Below are 25,468 nucleotides of genomic sequence, written 5' to 3' on the forward strand. Positions count from 1 at the left end.
ATATCCAATTTCCTAATTAATTAACTAATTTATTAAATTGTCAGCATAATTTATTAAACCATTTCTAAATATAAATGTTTTCAAAATGACCCAAAGGCCGTTGTTGTTGAAATTTGACAATTTTTGTTTCCTAGGACTGGAAAACAAAATCTGTTCCCCTCTCCCCAGACCTAATAAAGCAAATCACCAAAAGCCTTTTGATGGTTTAGATAAACAATGATTCTCATATCCACTTCATAGGAAATTTTTGAGTTTATTAGTTTTATTGACTTATTGTGTGCTTTGCTTTTTGTTAAGGTGGTAAAAAAAAATATTTCTGCAGCCCATGGCCACTTTCCACTTCATGTTTTTGACCCATGTGGCTAAAGATTTGGATCCTGCGCTATACAGTGATGATTATTTACTCACCTCAACATGCCAGAGGCTTTAAGTGGTTTCATCTAACTTTCTTTTTTAAATGGTCAGGTGATCTTTAATTTTGAAAAATGAAATACAAGATGGCAAAATACTGCAAAACTTATTTGAATTATTTCTTTTTTTAAAGAGAAACAAATCTCCACTTGACAATGATTACTTTAATGTACCTGCCCTGTAAATAGTCTGATAAATACAGAACATTAAAGCTTCAGACGGTGCATTTCATTTCTTAGCATTTAAACCAATGTAAGTCCTTAGATGTTTCAGTTTCAAATCAAGGTTAGATTAATTTAGATCTGTTCCCTAAGGGACATCATGATACTAACATAGCATGTGCTTTTATTTTAGGACAGTGATTGAAATATCCTAATAGACCCATTTTGCTTACTGAAGCTTAGGTTTTGAAATGTTTGCCCCATTTTTGTTCTATAATTTCTTCTGTAATGCTTAACGAAAAATACTTAAAGTATGGCTTACTGTGAAACATAAATTGTTTCATCAAACCTACCAGTCTTTAAACTGGTTGAAGCTGCATGATAGATTTGGAGCAAAGTTACCAGCAAACAGATAGATGTGTGACGACATGAAAACAATCAAAGCACTATGGCTGGAAGCACAGTAACTGTAACCTTTCCTAATTCGGCATGGATTAAATACCCATCCATACTAATTTCCAACAAAATCACTGTCATTGCATAATTAAGGAGTTGAATCTCTTTGGCTTGTGCACTGCACCCTATGTAATAACTTATGGTTGCAGTGGAGGAGGATGAAACAATTGCATTTAATTTAGCGTTTGAGTTATATTTGCTTCCATGGGACTTGTTTATGAGCTATAGTATTCCCTCTGCAACTGGGGGAGAATTCCCATTGAGTCTTCGGGTGAAATGGCATGACTGAGAAGAGGTTGGAGAGTGAATGAATTATAGCTTGGAGACCCTTAATGAGGCCTCAGTGGGAGAGACGGTTGGTCTAAACAGGGTTGAAGGACTGTAGGCAGGTGAAAGCAGCTGCAGCCTTTTCTCTGAAGAAGGGTCTTTCCTCCTCCTTCTCCATTACTTATGTTTTTTTTTATTTTTTCCCTGGTTTCCCTCATCTTGCTGCGTCAACCTCAGCCAACGAGCTCAATCCTTGTTTACCTTTGAGCCCCTCTTCTTTGGCTCCCCTCCGTCCTCATTATGGACAACAGACAAAGTGCATGCACAGGTGTTTGTGTAGCATTTCCCTTTTGCTTTCAGGCTAAAAGACAAATTCCTATGAAGAGACCTATATGATTACTATAGATTGTGCAGATTTTCTGGAGATTTGTGTTTTTTCTAGATGGCTGCTGTTGTTTGTGATATTGGGGATGCCATATTTAGTAATAGGAGTCTTTCAAAAGAGCGTGGGAGAGAATTGAAAGCACCTGCAACCCCAGCTCTGCGGCCAGTCCACTTCTACTCAAGCATGAACATCCTGCCAGAGTGGCCTTTTAGTGCCCTGTTTTTTCATCTCAGTGCTTGGTAACAGATCGTGAGAGGAATTTTAGAGGAGAAACGAAATTTGATGTGTGTGTGTGAGGGAGAAAGATATCTCAGGAGATCAAACAGGGCTGTCACTGTGGATTTCTTTGCCATAGTTTCTCACAACAAAAAGATTTAAAAGAAGTATGATGTTTGAAGGCAATGACAGGCAGATGGTTTCACTGCACTTAATGCTCAAGTCATTTAAAGTTGCATAAGGCTTTTTGGAAGATTTCTAAAACTAAGGCCCTATTGCTGCTTCTTTGTGTGTCTGTGTATGAAGGCTTGTTGAAAGGAAAAAAACCCTCCTCTTTTAATGTTTAGTGCTGTACGTAAGGTGCAACATGTTGTAAGGTGAGTGTGGAGTGTCTGTGGACCTGGGCCTGAAACCTCCTGGGTCTGACTGACAGCTGGATCCTCAGTCTCCAACAGATGCTATTTTGGCAGCAGAGCAAAGAGAAATCCTTTCCGCTACGGTGGAAGATAAAAAGATGATTGAAATATGCAAAGAGCCAAGAGAGAAAGAAGGTCACAAACATTGAATGAGGGGCTAAAATGATTTGTTCTGTAGCAACACAGCATTAGCATTTAGATATGATCCAGATATAACAGATATGTGTGAACTGAGGATATTCAAGTATTTAAATTACAGTGAAATGATTTTAACTACTCTGTATTTTGCTCTTAAAGGGACAGTTTATTTTTTTTAGGGGACAGGGATGCTGCTGGTCTGTTCCAGAAATCATTGAAAGCGAGAAAATTCACACTTTTATTTGGGGAAATTTGCTTGCTGACAGAGATTTTAAGACCAGCCCGAACAAGATTTTGGGGGCAGTATTAATCTATTTTTGATGAAGAAGGGAAAAAAGCAAGAAGAAGAAAGCCTGTCTCATGGGGTTTCTGTTTCTACTTAGGTACTCAAATGTAGCTGTGCGCCTGCACCTCTTCACTACTGCATGTAGCCCCAACAACATTTTTCAATTTTTTCTTTGGTTTTGAGCTACTCAGTTGTTTTTCCTCTTTATTTTCTTTTACCCGAATGAGCGGATATTACCTCACCTCGTCAGGATATTACCTCACCATTGGCAGGAAGAGATGGTGCGAGTTAAAAAAAATAAGAGAGGTATTACGTAACAGATGATGTGGGGGGATATCGTCTGTGAGTTCACACTGTAGTGATTCTCTTCAGAACCCATGCTCTGATTTTAGGAGGTTTTCTCCCAATGTGGGTATTTAGTTTTTAAAGAACCCAACTCTAAAGTTGTTACTTTGAGAAAATTAGTGAAATTGCTCAAATAAAGAAAAGCAAAAGTCCTAGTTTGAATATCCTACAGCTTCATGTTGATCTCAGTTTTTCACTATTCTCTTGTCTTCTGAGTAATCATAATTCAGTTTCACTTTTAGTAATGTATTAGCTTTTAAATTTAAAGATGACTCTCCTTAATCTACCAGGGTCTTCGAATGACACTTGTTTGGCTTTCTGCTAAATTATGCTTTTTTCAGAGTTCCTTATGATCAGCTAACTGATGCAAATGTAAAAAATGGGAGAGATTTAAGGAGAATCTGTCAACCCTATTTTATTTAATTTACAATATAAAAGACTGCTTGGGTTTAATTTTTTTACAATACATATTGAGAAATTGGACCGAACTGAAAACAGCGACAGTAGCTTTGACAAACACTGAAATGTACCTCCAATATGTCCAGACACTTCACTGAAAATTAGTAAAATGTCAATTAAAGTCCCAACTGGTAGAAAAAAAACTAAAAATCATGAGGGAGAATTTATTCTTTGAAAACAAAAAAATAAAGAAACCTGCACTCTAGAGCTTTGCATAGTGTTGTTTGGTGAGTTAACACATATTATATTGTATTAATTATATTTCTATTAAACTCTGAAGCACTTTGGAAATGTTTTTTTTTTTTTTTATAATGAGGTATGTAAATAAAGTGGACTGAATATATATTTATTAGATTTTTCTCATGTCAGAGCTAAGCTAAAACGGGTGTTAACATGTGTTAACAATAAAGGCGGGAGATACATGTGGGGGGTGATGGTAGAGTGTTATTCCAGCTCCTTTTTATTCCTTTCTTGTCCATCAAGTAATTTATTCAAATCCCACCACAATTAACGATGAAATCTGTTATCAGCGTCGTCCATTAGAGGCCTCGTGTCTCTACCTCGCCGCCTCAGTTTGAAGTGCTGCTGCTCCCCCCCACCCCCAAGTGTAAAGACTCAGCATGGCTCCGGATAGAGATCACAAGCTCTGAATCGTAAACACACCTCTCAGCAGAACAAAAGCTCACAGCACCAGGCTTTTATCCACGTGCACTATCACAATTTGACTTTGTCATAGAAACATATGTGTGCATTAAAAGAAATTGATGTTGTCTGAAGACGCATAAAGACATACAGATACATAAAGACTTTACCGTGTTAGATCGGTAGTGGTGTTAATGTGATGTTGGAGCTGATCTTTTGTTCCTAGAAACATCCTAACAGCAGAGCATATAGTGATATCTGCCTGGGATTTGAGCTGCATACTCAGACTATATCCTCCTGTTTTCTAAATCTCAGACTCACATTCCCTGTTTCCTGAGCAGTTACTCCTCTATTGATGATTCATCAGTTTTTTTCCATTTCATCTCTCTCCACCCCTTTTATCCACTTATATTTTATGGCAACGGCAAACTGCCCATCAGTGCAGAGAGCATCCCCTGTAGGTGAGTGCTTTTGTGTTAGAGGTTGGATGCGGATATAACATCTCGGGTAAAAACCTTTTTGCTTCCTCTGTAACTTTCAGCACCTAATCCGGATTCAAGAAATTTTTTATTACACATTTTTTATTATTATTTTTTTTAACATTGAAGCACCCTCCATATTTTTGCTCTCCTTTGTAAATATCAGTCAAGTAATAAAATATATATTTTATCGTAGTAGGAAAGTTTTACCCTGAAAATTTTGAGAAATACAACCTTAGGTATGAATATATTTTTTATATATAAAAAAAAAAAAATTCTACGAAATCAAACTCATCATTGGCCGTAACACTTTTTTGTAAAGAGAGCGTAAGTAAAACAAGATTTTATAAACTGATCCTCACAGTGACACGTAAAAGTCCTTAACACACACTTGGTAACCAAAGGCACAACTGCTGCTGGTTACTTTCAGTAAATCTTATTATATTTGATTTATTTCAATAAAACTACTTACATTATAAGAAAAGAAAATGTGAAAGTTTGTGGTAGAAACTGAAATGGGCTCATGTAAAGAACCAAACAGCAATTAATTGGTTATCTTTTTTAGCTCACATTGAGAAACAAAGTTTATCTTTTTTATCAAAAGAAATATTTCTTTAGCATAAATATCATGTTTTATGTAACAATCGACCATAACGCCACAAAAATTAAAATACCTGAACTTAAGGACAGACATGGATAGAGAAACCAGGGGCAGCTTTTGCATCTTGTACATCCAGGGCAGATAACAGGCTACTTGTGCTGCTATGAGGAGTTTCATTACCAAATATGTAATGAAAGTGTCATAAAGTTGCAACTTAATTTAAGTTATTAAAAAAATATCCAATATGGATCCAACGCCACTTACATGTAGGTCTCAACTATAGCTTTATATAATCTGCAAATCTTTTATCTGCTATTATCTGTCATAATTTATTCTGTATTATAACCCCACTAATTTATATATAATCAATATCATAACTTTCCTTTATAATCTATATACAGTTTTCATGTTTATTTCTTTTATAGCTTCTTACAGTTGCCATTTATAGTCATTACATGCATAGTCTCTTTGCACATGTAAGTAAATATTTATATTCTGTATAGCACTTCTGGATAAACGCAAACTACAGCAAAATAATTTTCAGACTCTTTTTTCAGTTAGATATTGACAACACTTTCATGTAATCTTCATACTCATTCGAGAATGTTGCTCCACATATCTAAACGAAAATCAATAATAAGTAAATAACCACATATTATACATTTCAAATATCTATTCAAAATATAATATGACTTGACAATAAATAAATGAAGAAATAATTAGGTTAGGTTTAGAAAAAAAACAATGCAATATTTGCATCCCATTAGAGCCGAAAGACTTGCACAAAACATTTTGTTGTGATTTAAAATGATTATCTGTTTCAGCAGCTGATCCAGGGATTCAGAACCAGCATTATAAAAGGCTCAGTACTCTTTGCCTTTTAACCTAAATAATATTCCATGATAAATGTCCTTTTAACAGTTTAGCTAATGTATTACTAATTACATGCAGAAAGTGAAAGTACTGAAAGATCAACATAAATATAGCGGTAGGATCCAATTTTTTTTTTTGTTAATAATTAACTACATTGTTATTTTTTATGGACAATCTAGTTAATTCTATTTATTCTACTTTATTTTTTTAATATCTGTTTTGACACTACTTGTTTTGGGTAATTTAGTTGTGTTTCTTTGTTTCTGGTTAGTTATGGTCCATTGGGGTCGATTAATTTAAAAAAAAATAGTGTCAATGGTAGGACCAGCATGCATCTTGGGGGGGCGTATGTTTTGTTTTGTTTTTTTACCAGCGCAAGAGAAGCATGGAGAAAATGTTTGTCCTTTTCCTTGTCTAAGGAGAAATAAACCAAAAAAACTAAAGGAGTTTATCTGGAAAATAGTTTTCTTTTTGCCTAAGTAAATTACTTGTCCATGGTGCTTCTGTGGCCCTTGTGGAGTTTTTTGTGTGGTCAAAGCTGGGCGGCCACAACAACAGATCAAGATAGATGTAAGTAAGATGTGATGAAGTGAAATTGCTCCCCCAAAGTTGTTTAATTTAGGCATACAATTCATAAAAAAAGCTAAATCCTGATAGATTAGTTAATGTATTTTTATAACACTTAAAAGAAGAAATCAGAGCCAAGGCTCTGAATGCATGGAACGAGTGGTGGCCTAGTGGATAGGGCATTGCGCTTAGATCCCAGAGGTTCTGAGTTCAAGCCCCACTTATACAGGCTGCTACTCTGGGTCCCTGAGCAAAGACCTTTTACCCCACACTGCTCCCTGGGCATCGCACAATGGCAGCCCACTGCTCCCCAAGGGGATGGGCTAAATGAAGAGATTTCATTTTGTTGCTCTGTACTTGTGACAGTGTAATGACAATAAAAAAGCCGAAGAAAAAAAAGATTTCTACTGTAACTGCAGTTTTTAGGATGAACCATCTATTTATAGCTCTGTGATAATGTTTATTTTCAGCTTTAGGAACTCATCTCAGAAAGTAGCAGTTTGGTAGAGAGACTCAAAGTGTTTCTCGAGTGGATATTTTATAGTTTTCCAAGCCTGGCTTGGTACCATACAAGGGAACTGCAGGGGACATAGATCACTGTTAACAGTGGAGATCACCCCAGGTCACTAACAAGGATTTTGAAAGCCCTTCGTTTTTATAAAAGCAACACCGATACCTTGATACTATTGGTGTTATATAATTTTCACACTGTGTAAACATATTTCAAGGCCTTATACTTACTTAGCAACATGGAATATACAGTGGACAGGACACAGAAATAATAAATGCTAGAGGTCACGTACGAATCTTTGCAGAAACAAGATCTTAACCTGTGACCTGTACGTAGGTTTTTGAGCCAAAAGATTTTGGCAAAAAAAAAAGAAACATCTCTGTCCTGTTTAAGGATGAGAGGCAACTTTGACCAAAACACACTCACTAAGATTTCAACATAGCATTTGGTCACACGCATACACACTTAGGTAAATCAGAGCCAAACAGGCACATATATTTCACAAACACTCACACACATCATGGTTCAGGAAAGTATAAATAGGGCTCAAATAGAGGGCCATATTCAGGGGAAAACTGACATGTCTGATGATGTAGCGCTGAACTTATGAAGTGTTTATGACAGCTGTAGGAATTTGAATTGTAAACAAATGTTTCCCCCCTCTGGAGGACAAAATTGTGTGAATAATTTTCAAGTGTTGTTCTTTCTGTCATAAGAGAATTCTAACAATGAGCTTCCACAATACATGCTTTCACATCTCCAAGACAATTCAGAAACAATAGTTTATATGCTAAAGATAGGACAAATCCTGATTACTATGCTGCATTCCGTAGTGGGTGGGTGTGTGAGCAGTAAAGCTCATTCATCTCTGTCTCGGTTCGGATGTGTAGAGTGGATCTCCACTGGGATTCTTTGGTCCAGCTCTGCTGAGAAGGCACTCATGCAGTCCAATTTCTACTCATTTATGCCACTCTCTGTCCTTCCTTCATCCTCTGTGTATTTCCTGCCTTTTGGTCATTCTGCATTTTCTGCTTCCTTTCCTACTCACCTTGGTTTATCCCTCCCTCCTCTGAGACACACATTCTTACATAACATTTTTTTTAAGCCTGGACTTTCCGGTATATTACTATTTTTATGTAGGTTTTGTTAGCTGAAAATAGAGTTGTCTCTTCCTGCGGCTCATAATTAGGCAGGCTGAGTGCTACTGTAAAACACAAGCGTGCCTGGGCTACAGAGATATATATTTATTGTTTTTCTTTTCTTCCTTGTTTTGCAGTGACCTCCTGTCTTCTGGGTACGAGGAGAGGCATTTATCAGAAAATGGGAAGATCGTCGTCACCAGCGTAAGATAATACAAATCATTTACATTACATTATTGAGCTTCTGAGGGGGTGAGCCGCCGCAGTTACAACTCAGATTTTATCACGAAACCGAGATGTCATAGTTTAATTAGGAATGAAAAAAAAAGCTTCAATGGGAAGTGATTTAAATTTGAAAAGATCACCTTCCTATATAGTTTGAGCTACTGATGACACAACAAACTGTTTCAGTGACATTTAAAAGTCATATGTTGGCACAAGAACAAATATAACATGGATACAGATCCTCTACGCGCAGCCAGGGCTCTGGAACCCAGCTCCTTGAGAGAGGCTGGACTCTCTTCTACTCTGGAGTTACCCGCGAGGAGAGGCGGAGGGCGGGGGTGGGGCTGCTTGTCTCCCCCCAGCTCAGCCGTCTCGTGTTGGAGTTCACCCCGGTAGACGAGAGGGTCGCCTCCCTTCGCCTTCGGGTTGAAGGGAGGACTCTGACAGTTGTTTCGGCCTATGGGCCGAACGGCAGTACGGAGTACCAGGCCTTCTTAGCATCCCTGGGGAGGGTGTTAGAAAGCGCCCCTCCCGGGGATTCCATCATTCTGCTGGGAGACTTCAACGCCCACGTGGGAAACGACAGTGACACCTGGAGGGGCGTGATCGGGAGGAACGGGCCCCCAGCTCTGAACCCGAGTGGTGTCTCATTATTGGACTTCTGTGCAAGTCACGGATTGTCCATAATGAACACCATGTTCAGGCATAAGGATGTCCATCGGTGCACTTGGCACCAGGACACCCTAGGCCGAAGGTCGATGATCGACTTTGTAGTCGTATCTTCTGATCTTCGGCCGCATGTCTTGGACACTCGGGTGAAGAGAGGGGCGGAGCTGTCCACCGACCACCACCTGGTGGTGAGTTGGATACGCTGGAAGAGGAGGAAGCCTGAAAGACTCGGCAGGCCCAAACGTGTAGTGAGGGTCTGCTGGGAACGTCTGGTGGAGCCCTCGGTCAGAGACGTGTTCAACTCCCACCTCCGGGAGAGCTTCTCTCAGGTTCCGAGGGAGGTTGGAGACATGGAGTCCGAATGGGCTGTGTTCTCTGCCTCTATTGTCGATGCGGCTGCCCGTAGCTGTGGCCGTAAGGTTTGGGGTGCCTGTCGTGGTGGCAATCCCCGAACCCGGTGGTGGACACCGATAGTAAGGGATGCCGTCAAGCTGAAGAAGGAGTCCTATCAAGCCTGACTGGCTTGTGGGACTCCTGAAGCAGCAAGCAGGTACCGTGAGGCCAAGCGTGTCGCGGCCCGGGCGGTTGCAGAGGCAAAATCTCGGGCCTGGGAGGAGTTCGGAGAGGCCATGGAAAAAGACTATCGGTTGGCCTCAAAGCGATTCTGGCAAACCGTCCGGCGCCTCCGGAGGGGAAAGCAGTGCTTCACTAACACTGTTTTTAGTGGGTGTGGGGAGCTGCTGACCTTGAAGGAGGATATTGTCGGGCGGTGGAAGGAATACTTTGAGGATCTCCTCAACCCGACAGACATGCCTTCCGTGGGGGAAGAAGAGACGAGGTGCTTGGGGCTGGGTTCGTCCATCACCCAGGCTGCAGTCACCGAGGTAGTCAAAAAACTCCACGGTGGCAAGGCTTCGGGGGTGGACGAGATCCGACCTGAGTATCTCAGAGCTCTGGATGTTGTCGGGCTGTCATGGTTGACACGTCTCTTCAACATCGCGTGGAGGTCGGGGACAGTTCCCCTGGATTGGCAGACTGGGGTGGTGGTTCCCCTCCACAAGAAGGGGGACCGGAGGGTGTGTTCCAACTATCGGGGAATCACACTTCTCAGCCTCCCCGGAAAGGCCTATGCCAGGGTGCTGGAGAGGAGAGTCCGGCTGATTGTCGAACCTCGGCTGCAAGAGGAGCAGTGTGGTTTTCGTCCTGGCCGTGGAACGGTGGACCAGCTCTACACCCTCTGCAGGGTGCTTGAGGGTTCATGGGAGTTTGCCCAACCAGTCCACATGTGTTTTGTGGACTTGGAGAAGGCATTCGACCGTGTCCCTCGTGCTGCCCTGTGGGGGGTGCTCCAGGAGTATGGAGTCAGGGGCCCTTTATTAGGGGCCATCCGTTCTCTGTACAAGCGGAGCAGGAGTCTGGTTCGCATTGCCGGCATTAAGTCGGACCTGTTCCCGGTGCATGTTGGACTCCGACAGGGCTGCCCTCTGTCACCGGTCCTGTTCATAACTTTTATGGACAGGATTTCTAGGTGCAGCCAAGGACCGGAGGGGGTCTGGTTTGGGGAACAGCGGATCTCGTCCCTGCTTTTTGCAGATGACATAGTTCTGCTGGCTCCCTCCTGCCAAGACCTACAGCGTGCGCTGGGGCGGTTCGCAGCCGAGTGTGAAGCGGCCGGGATGAGAATCAGCTCCTCCAAATCCGAGGCCATGGTTCTCGACCGGAAAAAGGTGGCATGTCCCCTTCGGGTTGGAGGGGAGTCCTTGCCTCAAGTGGAGGAGTTCAAGTATCTTGGGGTCCTGTTCACGAGTGAGGGAAGAATGGAGCGGGAGATCGATAGACGGATCGGTGCGGCTGCTGCAATAATGCGGACGCTGCACCGGTCTGTCCTGGTGAAGAGAGAGCTGAGCGAAAAGGCAAAGCTCTCAATTTACCGGTCGGTCTACGTTCCTACCCTCACCTATGGTCATGAAATTTGGATCATGACCGAAAGAACGAGATCCCGGATACAAGCGGCTGAAATGAGCTTTCTCCGCAGGGTGGCTGGGCTCTCCCTTAGAGATAGGGTGAGGAGCTCGGTCATTCGGGAGAGGCTCAGTGTAGAGCCGGTTCTCCTCCACATCGAGAGGAGTCAGTTGAGGTGGCTCGGACATCTTTTTCGGATGCCCCCTGGACGCCTCCCTCGGGAGGTGTTCCAGGCATGTCCCACCGGGAGGAGGCCCAGGGGACGACCCAGGACACGCTGGAGAGACTATGTCTCTCGGCTGGCCTGGGAGCGCCTAGGGCTTCCCCCAACAGAGCTGGAGGAGGTGTCTGCGGAGAGGGAAGTCTGGGAGTCTCTGCTTAGTCTGCTGCCCCCGCGACCCGGTTCCGGATAAAGCGGGAGACGACGAGTACGAGTACGAGTACAGACTTAGAGATGTACATTCAGCCTCATTAATATATAAATGAATGTGTAATAGTAAGGTGCAAAGAAAATAAATGTTTTTTGTAGCCCTCAATAAGGATTTTGGATTATCACTATTCATATCAGAATTGGTCTGAATTTTAATTGGATGGTTTCTTTTGTAAATAGAGATGAGTTAAGTCTAATGCTGGCTAACTTGAACTACTTAAGACCAGTTCTGATATGGATTACCGTCATGGTGTGTTTTAGTTTCAACTCTTTGGACACAATAGTTCACATCAGATAAAGGAAAATAGTTTGGATCTGGAAATAAGTTGCAGAATCACCAGTGTCCACATTGAACTAAGCTTAAAATTAGGCCCGGATCTCATGGAACTCGAGTTCTGCATTTATGTATTATATATGCAATTAATTGCATTGCAGTATAATTACAGAGGCACTGTTTTTAATCACACTATGTTTAACAAGAGCAGGACACTAAATTTCTCCCTCCAGCCCTTTGGGTGGTGGTTAAACACTTGAAGTGGGTTTGTCGTCACACTGAGAGGTAAAGAGATTTTCTTCTAGCTCACAGATCCATGCATACAAGTAAAAGTAAACACTTTTTCACACAATGGTTACAGTAAGTTCATTTAAAAATGGACTCTGGGAAAGCAAGCCCTTAAAAACCAAACGCCTTGGCTGAAACATCTATTAACTTGGGGTTAGAGCAAAGGAAAATTGAAATAAAAACGCAAAATGCAATTTTGGTGAAAAATAATCGCAATTTAGATTTTGTTTGGATTAGACCCTGTTTGGATTAGACAACAGTCACATTAGATTAAAACTTGTGCTGAAGTTGTTTCCTGTATAATCAATACACCATAGTCTTAACATCTGAACATTTTAAAAGTGTTTGCACTTTCAGTGCACACATTAAGTCAATAAACCACATTTAAGCAGAAGAGCGAAATCGTCTCTGGTTGACACTCAAACAGCTGTGAGAATTTGTAGTTTTATGGATGATCTGTGGGCTTCTCGATATCTAGTGGCCTGAACTTTAAACTACGTTAAAACCAGATTAAGAATGCTGAGATAATCCTCTGAAATCTGCACAGCTCAGTCACAGGAAACCCACTCAGACGTTGTGTGACACCACACACCGTTAGTGGGCGAGGATTTATAATGATCAGGATTTTCACGGCTAAGCAGCAGATTAGTAGTAAAATCAGATGTTTTAGAGAGAGCGATCCAAATTAACGCAGCACATCTTGTAACAATATGGTCACAAGTAATTATGAGTCATTACAAAGCAGTGAATTAATTTCCATTGTTGATGAATGTCCAGATGATCAATCCATCTATGGTTGTCTACTGTCAGTGTTTTCTTTGTAGTTTAACAAAAAGCAGCAGCCCTTTTTTCTGTTTAAACGGATGCTTTAATAGAGGTTAATTCTAGACAATCTTTGTGTTTGTGTGCAGTGTAAAGGTCAAATTGTCCAACAGCTGCTGCTTTGATAAATTTAGGCCAGATTTAGATCAGTTCTGCTTGAACAGTACATCCAATAATAGACACAGTACCGTCCTTTTAAATGTGCTATCAGGAGCTGCCTGTCCACAGGTTGGGTTTAATTGCAGCAGATGCAGGATGGGTGATTTATCATTGCACAAAAAAGTTTTTAGTAAATTTTACTTAGTCTCATCAATTTTTTTTTTCACTCAGGAAAGATCAAAATGGAAGAAACGTTGCTTTACTTTGTACATTAGTTTGTAGATTATTAATAAATGTATTTTTTATTGGTTAAATATTATAGAATGGATGTATTTTTTTAAAGGACTCATAACCTGGTAATTAACAGTCTTTCTAAAGTAGCTTTTTAATTCATGGTTAATCAATTTTAGGGGAACAAAATCCTTCGGACCCCTTTTAATGCGCCTTTTTTGTCACGAGAGTATGCACAACAATTTGACCTCTGTGTATGCACGTTCGTTAGCATTAAAATGAACAGTTTACCAGTTTTTTTTTTACTGTTTTCAGGTCTCTTACACAATTGGTTAAAAGTCACACCATCAGCAACACTTACTGCTTGCAGGAGAATCCATTATTGTTGGAATTTCTCCTGTGAGTGGAGCAGAGAAGGGGGCAGTGAAAGCAAGACACCCTTCCACCAATGACTTACATCAATGTGGAGGACCTTTTTGGGCTTTTCTGGTTTGAACAAAATTCCTGCACGGAATAAAAACAACAAGCCACTCTCGCACTCTGGATTTTCTGGCAGGTTTCAACTGGAGCCCAATGCACATGTTTGTGTGTCACATAAAAAGGCTATTATTTTAAAAGTGTAAATATTTTAAGAACGTATTTTTGGAAATACATTGATGCAGACATGATCATCAAAGAAATGTATTTTTATTGGTGAAGTAATTTAATGATAAGTGACCAAGTATTATTTCCCCATTGTGGGACAACAAAGACATTTTCTATTCTATTCTATTATTAAAATGATAATACATTTGCTGTCTGTTTCCTTGCTTTGTCTCTGGCCGTCTCCCAGTTAAGGGGCTAATGAATAAAGGGCACTAATGCCTTAAAATATTGGAAAAAATAAATGATCTAGTTAGGTACCTATTTTCCATGATAAAAATGGACAAATCCCCTGGTGAAATGTCTACCGATGCCTGATGGTCTCTATTTTTTTAATGCAGGCCTATAAGATGTTTTCTGTATTCAGCATGAATAAAGTTTGTATGTGAAACTATTGAGCTGCAACTGGTTGAATAGTGGTTAGAATAATGGCAGGTTAATTGTGAAAATCAATCATATCCCAACAACTAAAAACAATGAAAACCCCCCACCAAATCCAAACATGTCAAAACTTGCCTTTATAACCTATGTTCAATGCCAAACTTGTTAACCCTTTGTCCCACTTTACTCGACTAATTACTTGCTCCTATATTTTGCAAGTTTAGCAACATACACATACAAAAGATGATCACAGAGAACATACATATAACTCTGGGGTTTTGGTTTCTCTTACTTTAAAGAGAAGTGGAGCAGAAGGTTCAGTTTGACAGGAAGAGGAGAGACTCTGGGACAGTGGAGCACAGCATCATTTATAAATAGCCTGTTCTGTTTTTTTTTTTTTAGATTTCAAACACACTTTCTGTGCTTCAGCCAACCTGCTTCTTCTTCATCTCCAGCCCCAGGTTCATCTTAATGACTTACACTCTCCAGATTTCAATTTACCTTAATTTCAGTTTTCTCTCTGTATATATGTTGCTCCTTCTTGCTTATAGTATTGCTTTAATTTTGTGCAAGTTTCAGTGATGTTTTATAGTGAGAAACAACTGCATGCTTGCTTTTTGTTTGTAAGTGTAATTGGGAAAAAGTGAAAGCGGACAAGAAAGACAATTAGCCTCAACATCACTGAAATAGCTTAACCCCTGCGGTTTGTTGAGCAGAATATGAAAACGACCTCCTTACTTTCTAATTAATTCATGCTTCATTATCCTCATGAGGACTGCTTTATTAACACATTTGTTCTCAAGGCCTGTTTATAAAGCTTGTATGTTTTATGATTTTCTAACATGATTTCAACACTTTGAAATCCATCCATCCATTTTCCGTCACACTGGGGTCACGAGGGGTGCAGGTTTCTATCTCCAGCTGTCAGTGGGTGAGAGGCAGGGTACACCCTGGACAGGTCATCAATTTATCGCAGGGCAACAAACAGGATAAACAACCATTCACACACACTCACACCTAAGGAGAATTTTGAGAAGCTTATTAACCTAACAGTAATGTTTTTGGACTGTGGGAGGATCCGGGGTACCCGGAGAGGACCCATGAATGCTCAGGGAGAACATGCAAACTCCATGCAGAAAGACCCTGGGTGGGGAATTGAACCTAGAACCTTCTTCCTGCAAAGCAACAGTGCCCTTTTAAATCCTGAAAGCATACATAGGCAACACCTTCTTTTGATGTGCTGTCATCTATTAGCAATGGGCAATGATCTTACTCCAGGTTCATTTCTTCAAGAAAAGTTGAGATGCTATAAGAGCTAAAATAATTATAAAAAAATGCTCATACTTTGATATATCAAATCTTACTGCTCATTGGTGTAACTGTAAATGTTTTTAGATGGGACTGTTTTCTTCCTCTCTTCAAACCCCTTAACTCCAACATTTTTGCACAAACACAAAATGATATTCGCATAATTAAAATACAGAAAGAGATTAGGCCAACAAAGGCTAACAACTACCCTAATGACTCCCCTTTACAGAGGCATCTGTTATGCAGGCCAACATGGACCCTAACGACTCCCCATTATTAAGGGGTAGCCTTGTTTTCGGTTTAATTTGCATGTTTTCTAAGCCATAACAAAATTTTTGTTTGGCTACTTTATGAGCCTGGAACTCCACGCTACTCAATACATTTTGAATTGAGAAAGCTTCCTAGATGGGAAGCGAAAAGTCTTCAAACTTGGGGGAAAGTGTTTTTTTTATTATTTATTTATTTTTTACTTTTTTGGAATAACTATGACCTAAATGACTGAGAATCTTCACCAGCAAAAAGAGATTAGGACTGACAGCAATTAATCAGTATGCGTAAAAGGTATTAATGATAACACATTAGAAAACTAGACAGTGTCCCTTACATGACGATTCTCCCTGTGTAGAAATAGAACAGCATTTCGGCATCTGAAGTTGGAAACCTGTTGTCTGCACACACCTCTGGCCTACAATCTATGTAGCACATCTGGAAAGTGCTAAAATGCTGATTAGGGGAGGTTGTAGAGTACTTATTATCCCCAAGTTTCCACTTGCACTTTTTGTTTACCGGTGTTTACATGCATATTCCTTCAACAAAACCACGAAAAACATGTTTAAGGAGCAGAAGGAGTGGTCTGGATAAAGAAGAACATCTGCTGGTTTTCACAGCATTACAGTTTAGAGCAGTAATTGATCCTCTGATAAAAGCTTCCTGTCTAATGACTGGTAGGCAGCAAGAAATGGAGAAGGCCAGAAGAGCACTTTAGGCTCTTAGACATCATACTGCTCTGCAGACAATAAGTGTATGTTTATGCTCAAGAACACACACACACCAGTCACACAAAGACAGACAGATGGAAAATTTGCTGATCGAGATGGAAAAGACATTACGGGCGACCAGTCTAGAAGGCTCATACTTTGGAGAAGCTGGAACAGATAACAGGAGTCATAAGTGTTCAGGCTGAAGTACATCACAGACATAAATCATCACTACATCATACTTACAATTACCTGTATTGGAAATCTGTGTGATGGATCACTCTGGACGTATTTCCAGGTTGAACATGATAACAGTTGTAGTGTTTTACTTTGTTTGGAAGATTTTAATAGGATCCATGACTTTGAACTTAACATGACGATGCTTTGCACGCAGGGAGGAGAACACTGCTACTACCAGGGGAAGATAAGAGACGTACCCCGCTCCTTCGTGGCTCTTTCAACCTGTCACGGATTGCAGTAAGTACAAAAAATCGTACATGCAACTTTTTCCCTGCCAATGTTTTCTACCTCTGAGTCTTCAGGTTCAGATATTCCTGCCTTATCAGCTCACTGTAATTAGGTTTCGCCACCCCTCCCTGCCTGTCTGCATTTTGTGTTACAAGGGTTATCATTCGAATAGTTTGCTACTAATTCTTCCTCTCTTTTCCCTTCACTGCTCTCCCTCTGCTCTTTCTTCTTCCATCTAACGTTGATATTTTTTTTAGCATTTTCGCTTGAAAGTGGTGCCCTTTTTAAGAGATGACTCAAAATCAAGGCCTTTTTTTAAAGGATTACATCTTAGACTTGAAGTTAGTTTGTTTTTATGTCCCTTGTACATGTATGCAGCACACACAGTGCCTGACAAGAACCAAAACAAAGTAGCACATCACTCTGAGATCATCTGTGGTAATCCCCCTTTACTGATGCCCCGAAATAAAATACAAATCCAGTAAATGCAGTCAAAAATCCTCTCATTAGACAATACAGTCAACCTGAGTAATCAGCAACACTTACTGAGTAATGAAACCACAGTATATATCCAGCTGTTCTCTGAAAACCTCAGAAGAATATAAGTGAACAGACAGCATCATGAAGACCAAGGAAGACAGAAGACAGGTCATTGATGGGGATGTGGAGATGTTTAAGGCAACATTATATTATGAAATAATACACCAACCTCTGAACCGCTCACAGAGCACTGTTCAGTTCATCAAATGTAAAGTGTGCGGCACAAATGGAAGACAAAAAAAAAACTAAAATTTATGAAATCAACAGATCTGGTCACAATGGAAGAGTGTCTACTGCAGAGAGAGAAGGAAGTCCAGTCAGGGATCTGGAACCTTTAAAATAGAAAGAGCCAATTTGCGCAGAGTTCGAATAAGTTAATATTGCTTAGATCCACAAATTTGATATAACCATTTAATTAAACACAACTTATAATTTTTGTTAAATATCTGATAGAGGAAATGTGTTGCATTTTTGACAAACCGACAGTTAATTTGTATCAAGTGTTTCGTTAAGATGAACATGGATCTTCTTGGATAGGATACTATTCAATGAAAAAGAAACATAATTTTTCAGTCAATAATGAGGAAAATCGATCTTAAAACATATTTCGGGTTCTTTTAATGTCAGTCTTTTTACAAAATTTAATCGAATAAAGGTTTAAAATACCAGCTAAAGCTTCTAAGAACTGCATTACTACATTAGTTGTTTCCTCATATAATTTGAACCATGATTAAGAGCCAAATTCAACAGAGCGAACAGAGAGAACGAAGCTGCAGGTTGCAGACCCTTTGTTTAGATCTAAGAATGTGTAAGAATGGTCCAGTAAAAGTCAAGACCTAAATCTAACAGAAAATCTGACTTGGAAATCAATAATCACAGACACTTCAATCTGGCTGACCTAAAGATTTAAAAAATGTTAAAAGTTAAATGTTTTAAAAATTAAAAGTTTTGATTTTTATTTTGTAGCAGAAACCCCTCCTTTGCCAACGTTGTGTTGATGTGTCAAATAAAATCCCCATAAAATTTGTTAAGGTTGGATGTATTAAGAAAACATTTTGAAACATTTTATGAATGAATTGCTGTTTATTTTTGCATTCATATTAGTTATTTATTGATCTATTTTACTTCTAATTAAAAAGGTTAAAAATATCACAAATAGATTGTGTTTTAATAAAGTCTAGAGAAACAGTGAACATGAAACATTTAACACTCATTTTAACAGTTCACACTAATTATCACCCTCAGTCGTCTCCTAAAGCATTATGATTCCCACTTCTGAACTGTCAAAACTTGTTGCTACGGTACTCATTTTGTCCCACTTCATCATAAAATCAGGCTGCATAAACTAAAAAAGTCAGAGCGAACATATAATTTCTGCTAATTATTGTGAATGGCTGAGGTCTGTTTCCTACCTGCTGATTAAGCAGTGCAGAGCTCAGGCCTGGAGTCATGTTTGCATATTTTATGGGACATGCGGCACAGCAAATTATATAATGGTGCATGCACTGTAATGAAAACAGGAGGTATAAATTAATCAAACCGAAATGAGATGAAAGCATGCCACAAACTCATTTAAGACATGTGAGGTTGTTGCATGACAGAAAATCTTTTTCTCTTCCTGTGAAAATGAAAACAAATATGTTTTATTGAACTGAGTGAGAGCAAGAACTGCGCAGTGCTGCGATGGGGTTAGACATTAGAGGGATTCTCTGTTTCCTCCATGCTGAGTCAGGTCTCTCTCTTAAAATACGTTCTGCTCTTTTCTCTAAATGTTTATCTCGTTCTTTCTCTACCTTTCACAAAAACAAAAACTTAATTCTACATTTCAAAAAGCTGCATACATAGTAGTGCTCAGCCTGCTTGTAGAGACAATGTCAGTCTAGACGTTCATTCAGGACAAAGGTAACTAAAAGGCAGTCCAGAGTTAAAAACAAAAATCAGTCTTTAATATTACCTCACATTTGTTTAGTTTTACTTTACAAGCTTAATCTTCATTTTTTTTTTCAACATGCAGATATTTTACATTTTATCCTATCTGCTTTGTGAACCTTTTAAAAAACTTAAAGCCTCATGTCAGACTCTTCTAAAGATACTTTATTTAATCTAAAGAACAACATATCATGGATAGTTGTTCCACTTGTTTATTTGGAACTTCTTATTTTAATAAAAGACAAAACAAAATTAGGATTAATATTGTCTGTGTTTCCTGTATGACTGCATAAGCATAGGCGCTCAGCCCACATATATCACCTATAGAAAACCGGCTCATGATAAATCATTTAATTATAGTAATCTTAAAAAACAACATATCATAAATACAAATATTTGTTCAAGAAAAAGATGGATCTCTTTTCAGTATTTCCTTTACTCCCTCCCCCCTTTTGTTTGTAAAATGCATCAAGAGTCGGGTGAAGGAAAGAGAAACCAGAGGTATGAGTTGATGGAAGGAAAATGGTTTAGCTTGCAAAAAGAACAAAAAAAACAACTAGCAACTAAGTTGTTAAAGTCTTAACCCCATTAATTCATTATAATTCAGTTTATGCATTTTCTTCCATACTTTTCACTTGTGCACTAGCTTTCTTACTATGTCAGGTAAACAGATCCACTCCGTCTCATTCCCTATCCGGTTTTCTGACTGACCAGCTGGGTGCGTCTCGGCTAAGAGGGAGAGAAACAGAACCTTTGGCATTTTTAATTGTTGTACACAAAAGAACATAGCAAAGTATTAATAAACATGTGTTATTTACTAGTGATGCAACACTTTAAAGCTGCAGTCTGTAACATTGAGGAGAGAGCAGACTTCAACTGAAAATTTGAAAAAAAAAAAAAGGTTTCACGCCACTCCCCCACCCTCTCTGCTTCACTCATGCCCCACGTCCAAGCTCCACCCCTCTCACAGCATCTGCGCGGCTACCGCATGCGACCAGAAGAGGGGGGGCGGGATTCAGCGTGTGTGAGCTGTGATTGACACTCCATCAGATGCTCCTCTGGCTGTGATTGGTTGTTTTGACTCGTCCCAAATTATTCTTTCCAGATTGAAATACAGGCAGTAGGCGGTACCAATTGAAGCAGTTTTTTTCACAGGTTACATATCACATGTACTGCTGTCTGGGCATAAGGACAGTTTTAGCCAATATGACAAAAAAGTGATTTTTAAAAACTTACAGACTTCAGCTTTAACCACTTTAAACAAAAGAAAAACATAAATGATAAATGCAGATGCAACAAAGAAATTAGAAATGATCCTGTGCTCAGCCTGTTTATTTTTCTGAATGAACTTAGCTACTTCAAACACATTAGAGCCAAACTGACATCTATTATTTATAACATTAGAAAAATAGGTTCCCAAAACAATACTATTGTGCTTGGGAACCTATTTTTATGAGAAATTTTAGCAAAATAAGTGCTTTGTGTTTATAATTTAGTAATCTTTAAAATGTAGTAAAGAAATAATTTTCTTAGTCATCAAAACCGTCTTAAAATTTGGTGTCATGAAACGAACTATTTATTTGACTTCATGGTTCCCACAAAAATCCAAATACTGTAAAATGGTTTATTTATTGTTGTCCGTGTATAATTTAATATAAGTGAATTGTTGGACCAGGACTGTGGTTGCACTGGAGGTGACATCTCTCAGCTGGAGGCCAGAAAATATGAAACAGACTGAGAGAAATGAGGTAGATTGTGTGTCTCCTCAGTGTTCTGACCCTGGTAACTTTACCTTTTGACCCGACCAATCTGCTAAAAGCTCCAGATAAAACTAATTAAAGGCTGATGTCTTTTGGGAAGCACATTTACTTATAAGGATGGGACTGAGTGAGGACATTTCACCCCTTAACCTAAAATCAAATGGATAAATCACTTTTCTTGAGGGTTTTCTGTGTGTAATAATGACTCTTGTGCAGGGGCGGAGTTAGGGAATTTGGGGCCCTAGGCAAAGAAAGGCAGGGGGCCCTCTAAATCGAGAAGACAACACATAAATAAAAAAACATTATACTGATACAGAAATTTTAATTGAATAGACATACATTATTTGTTCTAGGTTCAGTAACTCTCTTCTCGTCCCTTTTCTTGTTTTTTTCCCTCTCAATGTTTTGTGCTCAGCTGACTTTTCATGCTGTCTTAAAAGGAATTAAAAATATTTTTCCCAAGCACTAATCTCACTTAGCTGATTGCTCCTTCCTGTTGTTCTAAAAAGGTGACGGCAAAAGTATATAACACAGTCCTTTTCACTGTAGACAAGCCATTATCTGCTTATCTGTTCTGCAATTTTCATTTGTATGAAATAATAGCTGCATGAATCATTACAGCAGACAAGATAGAGGAGAGGAGGAGGCGGGGTTATGAATCTACTTGCTCTGCAGAGTTCAGTGCTTTTATATGTTGTCGCCAAACTCTCCAGTAACAGAAAAAAGTCGCTAGATTTGGGGCTAGGCACTTTTTTTAAATAAAAGTGCTAGAGGGGTCTGAAAAGTCGCTTAATATAGTGACAAAAGCGCAAAGTTGGCAACACTGCTCTTTGTACCGTTTGTTTTCAAGTGATTTGCTGCTGTCTGTTTGGACCTTTCTGAACATGTGCAGCAAATGGACTGATCCAATGTGGTGGACACTGAAGGGGGGCTGAAACACACAATATTATAAGTATTCTGATTGCATTTTAGCAAAAGGATTTTTATCAAAAACATAAATATTGTGCACAAATAAGAAAAAGTTGTTGTAACCATACATGTAAACAGAATTTTATGGGGCCCCCAGGAACTTGGTAGCCTGGGTGCCATTCCGAACTTAGTCCCGCCCACAAAGTTTGAGGTCGGGAAGTTCGGTCTGGCTCTGCTCCATAGTAGCGCGAGTATTATCGCCCACTGTCAGGCGATCCAATCAAATTGTCAGGGCGGGCTTTATACGATGATGGACAGATGACCAACAGTAACGTAATCAACCACGTGACCAATGCGCGCTTGGGTGACAACAATAATGGCTGCCGCTGGAGAGTTTAGGTGAGTAGATTCTGCTATTAGGTCTGTTCTAGAAGATATCGACAGCAAATTAATTTTAAAAGAGGAACAGAGAAACGCGATCAAGTCTCATCTTCTTATTATAGGCGTGCAACTGCACGCTTTGATTTTTGTGGACAACAACTATGCCTCGCTTAACATACGTCACGCACTCCGTTGCTCTTATTGGTTGTAGGTCTATCCAATTGAGTGCAGAGGCATTTTTTTTCCTGGTTCGTTCGAAACACGCCCCATAATCACAGCTCTATGGAGCAGTATCAGACTCATATTCTGACTAGAATTGAGTCGGACTACGTCAGGCTAGGAACTTGGGGCCCTAGACAACTGCCTAGTATTGCCTAATGGTCAACCCCGCTCTTGTACATGTCTGTGTGTTGTGGGTTTGTTCAGCAAGAAGGAAAATTTTTTTCTTGTTAGATTTTTACCATTTTTACAGTTTTACTCTCCTGTTGTTGGATTGAAAAAAAATACACAACTTATTTTGTTTATTTTTCTTCTTAAATTTCTTTACATCAGGGAATAAATCTTTCTTTTTTCAGATCTTTCAGTGTGATTCATACTTTTAGAGAGATTAAGATTTTATTTCTAGAGGATCAGTTTCGGTGCACCAGGTCAAATTGACTCACTTGTCTAAAAAAGGGGTGCTTATTCACATTTATTTTAGGTTTTCATGTGTGTATGGATTATTCTTCCCTTAAATGGAAAATCATAATTTGGAAACTGTCTTTACTGAAGTTATTTTTGTCCTATGTTACAATTAGTTTTATGATTTGAAAGAGACAAAAATACAATAACAAATCTGTAGGATGGCAATTACCTTTTACTGCACTGGTTGTTTTTTTTTTAGATATTTATCTGGTTTACAAAGAAATAAATGATCAAGACTAGACGACATCTGTCAAATATAGGGTGTCTTAATGAGGGGGATCCTATAAGTTTAAATCTTCGAAGTTACCAAGTAGTACATACAACCTTGTGTGCTCAAATGGCTTATCTAATAGATGTGGCATTAGTGTTGAAATTAACTGTATTTCAGCCGTATCCTCACCCACCTGTTCCTCTTTTTCAGTGGGATGTTTTTTGATGGCAATCACACCTACATGATTGAACCTGGAGGACAGGCCAACAATAGCGTAAGTGCTCTTTAAACCCACATTTGTACTGCGAAGGTGCTGGAGATTTTTAACTTGCCCTCCTTATATTTTTTCAAGTCACTTGGACTTAATGTGTTGCATGAAAAGGTTTAGAATAGCTTTACAGTGACACTGTTACAAATTCACACACTGTATTTTAAATCCCTGCTTTTCTATGAATTCTTGCAAAGTTTTTTCCACATAAAATGTTATATTTTTCCTGTTCGATTGGACTGTAAAACAAACACATTTGATCAGGAAAGAGAAATTGTAGCATAAAGGTGCAAAGGCTTACTAACTTACTTATAAATGAATTCTTTACTGAGGCATTATTAATTCATTTCAGCTTTCAGTCTTCTGAACATATTGACCTTTAAATATTGATTAATTTCGCAAAAGTTGTCCAAATCTATCAGACTACGAGAAAATCTCTTATCCACAGCCTTTATTCAAGTGACCTACCAATGCTGTTTAATTTAATGCTGGACTTTTGTTAGGCCAAATTTAAATTTCTCCCTTTTAAAGCCATTCTTCTGTTTACGTTGACCTCTTTTTAGTACTCACTGCACTGAGAGAGTACTTCAGGAGAAAATCCCAACCATTGCCATCCTTCACTGTCCTTAACAGCAACAGTTTTTACTGGGGATCCCACCCAGTTGCTAGGAACCACACTTTTTCATCACCGTAGATGGACACTCTTAAGAAGAAGGCCTTGCAGAGATTTCCCACAGTAACTCAAGAAACTACAACCATCAATATGACCTGCCAGTCATCCTCTGCATCAGGCATCCCAAAAGTCGGTCCTTGAGGGCTGCTGTCCTGCAGGTTTTAGAGGTTTCTCTGCTTCAGCACAGCTGATTCTGATGATTGCAGTTCAGCAAAAGCCTGTTAATCAACTATCAATGTAAATCAGCTGTGCTGGAGCAGGGAAACCTCTAACACCTGCAGGACAGCGGCCCTCGAGGACCGACTTCTGGGATGCCTGCTCTACATCAAAGTTCGGTTTGGCTCACACACAAAACAGGACAGATCCAAGCTGCAATGGTTAACCAGCTATGCAAAAGAGGCTCATGAGGGGCTGATGTCTCTCCATCCAGGATTTGTTTAGGTTGAGGGTCAGGAAAAAGACAGCTGACATCTTTGCAGTCCACAGACATCCTGGGAACAAACTCTTTACTTCTTCTTCTCAGGTTTGCCCTATAGAAAACAGCTTATATCTGATGAAATAAGGAACAAAGCCTGAGTAGTTAGCTCTCCTGCTGTTAAATAAAGTCACTACCTCACCCTGCTTTTTTCTCACCTTCAAAGAAATGGACTGTTTGTAGATTTATTGAATGATCCTTTTAAATTTTATTAGATTTTAGATGTATTTAGGGGGGCCACATGCCGAAGGCATGGCCCACCTACTACTATCTCACATATTTATTCCGCGTATTATTAGGGGGGCCACATGCCGAAGGCATGGCCCACCTACTACTATCTCACATATTTATTCCGCGTATTATTTTTATTATAGCTTATAGTTCTCCTCGCCACCAAAAACTTCGGCGCGTAACTAGTCACGCACCATTCGTCGGATCGGGCCCAAAGTTGGCACACGCGTAGAGACCAATGGGGCGATGCGTGCTTGTATAAAACTTTCTCATTAGTTC

General features: G+C 39.4%; 1 protein-coding gene across 1 annotated transcript in view; it reads left to right on the plus strand.

Moving 5' to 3' along the window:
* The window catches only part of adam22 (ADAM metallopeptidase domain 22), a 37,743-nt gene extending 13,849 nt beyond the window's left edge, over positions 1-23,894 (plus strand). Inside the window, exons 4-6 of the mRNA XM_038276598.1 lie at positions 8,490-8,556; positions 17,055-17,137; positions 23,753-23,894. Of these exons, the coding sequence (XP_038132526.1) occupies positions 8,490-8,556; positions 17,055-17,137; positions 23,753-23,831 (229 nt within the window). The 3' untranslated portion in view covers positions 23,832-23,894. The remainder of the gene's footprint in view (positions 1-8,489; positions 8,557-17,054; positions 17,138-23,752) is intronic.
* Positions 23,895-25,468: the final 1,574 nt, after the last annotated feature.

This window comes from Cyprinodon tularosa, unplaced genomic scaffold (genome assembly GCF_016077235.1).
Source record: "Cyprinodon tularosa strain WSP-4 unplaced genomic scaffold, ASM1607723v1 ctg1255, whole genome shotgun sequence".
In the NCBI taxonomy this organism is placed as follows: domain Eukaryota; kingdom Metazoa; phylum Chordata; class Actinopteri; order Cyprinodontiformes; family Cyprinodontidae; genus Cyprinodon; species Cyprinodon tularosa.